The sequence below is a fragment of the Carassius auratus genome, chromosome 22 (assembly GCF_003368295.1).
Source record: "Carassius auratus strain Wakin chromosome 22, ASM336829v1, whole genome shotgun sequence".
Classification (NCBI taxonomy): Eukaryota; Metazoa; Chordata; class Actinopteri; order Cypriniformes; family Cyprinidae; genus Carassius; species Carassius auratus.
In genome coordinates, this window is record NC_039264.1 from 34,480,076 (window position 1) to 34,485,867 (window position 5,792).

At 35.1% G+C, this 5,792-nt stretch overlaps 1 protein-coding gene across 1 annotated transcript; it reads right to left on the minus strand.

Moving 5' to 3' along the window:
- Nucleotides 1–516: 516 nt before the first annotated feature.
- Nucleotides 517–5,576, minus strand: LOC113040437 (NLR family CARD domain-containing protein 3-like). Its single transcript, XM_026198785.1, has 5 exons — nt 5,190–5,576; nt 3,198–3,302; nt 2,925–3,009; nt 2,475–2,670; nt 517–2,381 (listed from the first exon to the last, which is right to left on the minus strand). Exons 1-5 carry the CDS (start codon nt 5,210–5,212, stop codon nt 517–519), a joined length of 2,274 nt encoding a protein of 757 aa, XP_026054570.1. The 5' UTR covers nt 5,213–5,576.
- Between the last annotated feature and the right edge of the window lie 216 nt (nt 5,577–5,792).

Here is a 5,792-nt window from a genome sequence, read left to right on the forward strand (position 1 = left end):
AATTCTGTCCAGGTTTATTGTGCTGTTTTCAGGAAAAGTGTGGTTATTTTATTAGTTTGTGTTTTTTTTCAGTAACATTAAAATTGAGTTAAATTTAAAAAGTCTGACAAAATAATTTTCTATTATTTCATAAATTAATAAATAATCATTACAAAGCATTTTTGGTTTTCAGCCAAGTGCATCCAGAATTTTCAGTTTCCGTTTCAGCCCAGAATTTTCATTTCAGTGCATCCGTACCTGTTTAATTTAATTTAAATGTAACAGTAATTTACTTTCAAGAACTGACATATCACAATTTAAATATCGCAATATAAACTCAGAATATCTCAATATATTGACACAAGTATCATGATGATAATATCGTATCGTGAGGCCTCTGGTGGTTCCCACCCCTACTTATAACTGGTGTATGGTTAATTATCACTATAAATCATGGTGTCCAATCCTTCTATGTATCAATCTAGACTCATATAATTTTAAGATGAGAACAAAACATGACAAGATATAATAAATAACTTACAGAGCTCTTTTGCAGGTTTTGATGACTGCTGATAATCTATTGAGACACTCGTCTGATTTCTTGAATTTCTGAAGCTCAAACTCCTCCAACTCCTCCTCTGATGTCAACAACACAAAGACCAAAGCAGACCACTGGGCAGGTGAAAGATCAGCAGATGAGAGACTGCCTTTGCTAAGGTGGGTCTGAATGTCTTTCACCAGAGTTTGGTCGTTCAGTTCATTCAGACAGTAGAACAGATTGATGGATCTCTCTGGAGACAGATTAGACTCTAATTTCTGCTTGATGTACTGAACTATTTCCTCTTTGCTCTGCTCATTTCTATTTTCCAGTGTCAACAGACCCTGTAAGAGTCTCTGATTGGACTGGAGTGACAAACCGAGGAGGAAGCGAAGAAAAAGATCCAGGTGTCCATTATCACTCCCTAATGCCTTGTCCACTGCAGTCTTGAGCAAATCAATCATGTTTTTTTTGGATTTTCCAAGAAGGATCTGAAGGAATTTTTTGTTTTTCTGTTCTGTAGAGTCTTGATCAAACACATATTTCTTCTTCATGTCTAGAAACTGATGTGCATAAAGGGCTGCAATAAACTCTTGAATGCTCAAGTGAACGAAGCAGTACATGGTACCAAGAGTGATCCCTGTTTCCTCCTTAAAGATCTGGGTACACATGCCTGAGTACACTGATGCCTTATAGACATCAATACCACAGGCTTCCAGATCTGTGTCATAGAAGATCACATTGTTTCTTTCCAGCTGATCAAATGCCAGTTTCCCCAGTGAAAAGATGGCATCTTTATCCCAGGAAACATCTGGTGTATGTTCTCCATCATACTTTTGTCTGCTCTGCTGGATCTGAAATCTGAGGAAGTGTGTGTACATTTGTGTCAGAGTCTTAGGAGTGTCTTCAGTATTTGACTTCTGCAGTGTTTTGGAGGCATCATCAGCCTGACTGTTTTTCACAACATTATTTCTTTTCTCCTCTAAAATGTTCTGGAGAACAGTGGCTGAAATCCAGCAGAAGACTGGGATGTGGCACATGATAAAGAGACTCTTTGATTGTTTAACACGATCAATGATTTCTTTGGCCTGATTCTCATCTGTGACTCTTTTTCTGAAGTACTCCTCCTTTTGTGCATCATTGAATCCTCGTATCTCTGTCAGCCGGTCTATACAGTCAGGAGGAATCTTACTGGCAGCTGCTGGTCTGCTGGTGATCCAGATGAGAGCAGAAGGAAGCAGATTTCCCTTGATGAGGTTCGTCAGGAGAACATCCGGAGAGGCTGGTGATGAAACATCAGACCACGTCTCATTATCCTTAAAGTTTACAGGAAGTCGACATTCATCCAAACCATCAAGAATGAACAAGACTTTAAACTGATTTCTTCTTGTGAGGTTCAGTCCTTTTGTCTCTGGGAAAAACTGAGTTATAAGGTCCATCAAACTTAGTTTTTCTTGCTCCTTTAAGTTCATCTCTCTGAATGGAAGAGGAAATATGAAGCTGATATCTTGATTTTCTTTTCCTTCGGCCCAATCCAGAACAAACTTCTGCACAGAGACTGATTTTCCGATGCCAGCAACTCCTTTTGTCAGTACAGTTCTGATCTGCTTGTCTTGTTCAGGTGCTTCAAACAAATGTTTGCACTCAACCTGTATCTCCTGTGATTCATGACGTCTGGAAGCAACTTCAATCTGTCTCACCTCATGTTCAGTATTGACCTGTTCACTACAACCCTGAGTGATATAGAGATCTGTGTAGATGTTCTTCAGAAGTGTAGAGTCACCTTGCTTTGCAATTCCTTCAAACACACATTGATACTTCTTCTTTAGGCTACACTTTAGCTGATGAATGAAGACCAGATCATCTAAACAGAAACAAAAATACAGATATTGTTTAATCATATTTTCTCTTCTACATTTATAAGTAACAATCTGACAGATGATTACGAGTCTCTTACCTTCTAGAGTATCAGCAGCTTCATCTTGCTTCATCTCTCTCAGGAAGTAGAGCGTGAGATCAAGAGCTGCTTCTTTCATACTGCATCTGTTCTCATTAAAGTCCTTCACAAAGTATTGCTTGTCTTCTTTTTGTAATATTTTCTTAAAATTTTCCAGTTCTTTCTTCAGAAATGTCATTATTTTGCTCTCAAGATCCTACAAAGAAAGAAAATAATGAATGAGAGAAACAAATCCTTAATTTTTATCAAAATTATTTATTCAGTAATTAAAAATATTCATAAACAATCAAGTTGAGACAAACATTACTTTGTTGTAAATACAAAAAAAAAGGCTTTCGTTCTTATTTTATGGGTTCTTAAAAAGAAACTTTTGAAATAAAAGCTCTGTCACACTCTTATTCAATAACATATTTGTAATTGTTAAATATTCTTGAAAATGTGTTTTATTACCTGGAAGATCTGCAGGAGACTGTCTGTAAAATGCTTGTGGTTCCTGTGAGGCTGTAAATCTGGATCTAATGTTTCACACTGAAGCCTGATAGTAAATAAAATCAAAATACTGCGGTTCAGAAAAAAAAAACACCTTGACCAAAATATCTTGTAAATATTTAAGCAAAGAAAAAAAACAATACTGTGATAAATATATGGACTATAAGTTTTATGAAAATTATTCACTGACACACACAGTCTATGTTTGAACAAAATAAGAAACACATCAAATACCGTTTGGTCCGTGATGGTGTTTCTTCACTGAAGAATGGTGGTTCACCCTTTGACCGGTCACTCTTCACAGACACAGAGCTGGACACATGTGAGTCTGATCTTACACTAATGACACAAAGAACAAAACACTTTACTACAGGAGCTCCTTCAGTCTCATTTAAAGAGCTTCACTGTTGAGGATGGTAATGAAGCACAGTATAGACATGCATTTGTTCATCTATGACTATGGATAGATGGAAAGACATATTCATGTTTGGCTGCATGATCTATTTTTCATGGTTAATTTATACCTCCTTGTGTCTGCTTGTGTGATTGTGTTACTGGAAAGAAGCTCCAGACTGAGTTCAATAAAGAGGAAATCAGTGAGTTATTGTTTTATTTCATTCATTTCCATCACAAGCATCTTAGTGGAGAAATAATCCAACACAACATTATAATGTCAAAGATAATAAATACCTTTTGGTTTGTTGTATTTTATGTACAGTGTATTTAGGTGTGGTTTATTGTATTTTATGTACAGTGTATTTAGGTGTGGTTTATTGTATTTTATGTACAGTGTATTTAGGTGTGGTTTACTGTATTTTATGTACAGTGTATTTAGCTGTGGTTTATTGTATTTTATGCGTAGTGTATTTAGGTGTGGTTTACTGTATTTTATGTACAGTGTATTTAGCTGTGGTTTATTGTATTTTATGCGTAGTGTATTTAGGTGTGGTTTATTGTATTTTATGTACAGTGTATTTAGGTGTGGTTTATTGTATTTTATGTACAGTGTATTTAGGTGCGGTTTATTGTATTTTATGCGTAGTGTATTTAGGTGTGGTTTATTGTATTTTATGTACAGTGTATTTAGGTGTGGTTTATTGTATTTTCTGTACAGTGTATTTAGGTGTGGTTTATTGTATTTTATGTACAGTGTATTTAGGTGTGGTTTATTGTATTTTCTGTACAGTGTATTTAGGTGCGGTTTATTGTATTTTATGTACAGTGTATTTAGGTGTGGTTTACTGTATTTTATGTACAGTGTATTTAGCTGTGGTTTATTGTATTTTATGCGTAGTGTATTTAGGTGTGGTTTATTGTATTTTATGTACAGTGTATTTAGGTGTGTTCTATTGTATTTTATGTACAGTGTATTTAGGTGTGGTTTATTGTATTTTATGCGTAGTGTATTTAGGTGTGTGTATCTGATGTTGTACACAGGAAGCTGAGAGAAAATGCACTTCAGCTTCATAAAGCGTGCTGTACACAAGCTAACCTTTGGGTCGTACGGCTCAGGAACAGAGTTATTAATAAATCTTAAACACTGAATCCAAACAAAGAGGGTTTGCTTTCTCATCCAAACACACAGCGTCTCCACAACATGACGACAACACTACAACTCACTGAAGCCTCGTCTTCTCTTTGTGTAAACCTTTGAGCAGCATTACGCTAATATTTCACATTGTGATGCACACATTTGTGAAATTAATATCTGGACTTCATTAAAGGACGTTTAATAATTTCTGGATCAGTGTTCTCTGTTAGACAGAATAAATCACTTTGCAGGAGACTGTGACCTTTGTAACTTTGAAGATCTTACACAAACAGATATATTACACACTTAAGGAAATTGGAAACATTCAAAAACATCTTATGACCCTTTTAAATTAAGTTTGAAGTTAATTTTAATGTCTGACAGTCAATTTAGGACCTAAAAACCCAAATCACTGATGTGGAATAATTTACTTAAGTCCATATCCAGTGCTGAAGATAAACTGTAAATTGACTATAAATGATGATGATTTTGATTTTCAATTCTCAGATATTTATAATCTATTTGGTTACTTTTTAAATATGTCTATGCTATTTTTTATTAGGAAGTAACAAAGATCTGAAGTTGTGCAAATAATTTCTAAATATAAAACAAAGTTTGATGAGGTTTTTTTTCAGCAAACCTCTGAAACTGCAGCAGTGTTTAAAATGATTGTCTGAAAACAGACTCAGTCTTACCTCTGTTTGTGTGAGAGACTCATCTTTCCTCTCTTCTCTTCCTCTCTTCATATGAAGAAATATGTTCAGTTAGCAGACACAGCAACAAAAACACTATAAAATAAAGTGAGTTACAAACTAATGCACTGCCATGTAGAATAACCAAATGGTCTTAATGAGAAATTGCTTGTTTAAAAACACTTTCGATTTCGCGTCACGAAAACAACAACATAAACCAGAAGCGGAAATAAGGAAAAATCCTCCGTAATCAAATTTAATAAAACCCCTTTTGAGTCTTGTGAAAAGCTTGTAAATGATAAATGTTTTCTAGGACATGACATGCATCAAATTCAACGATCAGCGCTTTCTCTTGCTATCAGTGTGTTTTCTGCAGTTACTTTCGTTTTCTTCTTCTTCGTGGGTTTTACTGGAGAGTCTCGAGCGAGCTGAACAGTTACTACCACCTGCTGTACTGGAGAGAGGATATTACACCTAATACATTTAAACACTGCATTATTATTTTCACTCTTCCTGGACTGTTATCTATCATGTTAACTTCAAATGACACACATGCAGAGATTTGTATTTATTTCTTACTTTAAGTTATTTCATATTGGGGTACAG

Bases quoted from the DNA above. Each gene is read 5' to 3' on its own strand.
- LOC113040437 (XM_026198785.1), bottom strand. From the start codon at position 5,212: ATGAGTCTCTCACACAAACAGAG. The intron at 3,303-5,189 runs GTAAGACTGAGT...TTGTGTCATTAG, and splicing joins AGTCTCTCACACAAACAGAG to TGTAAGATCAGACTCACATG. The intron at 2,671-2,924 runs GTAATAAAACAC...CTTTCTTTGTAG, and splicing joins GTCTCCTGCAGATCTTCCAG to GATCTTGAGAGCAAAATAAT.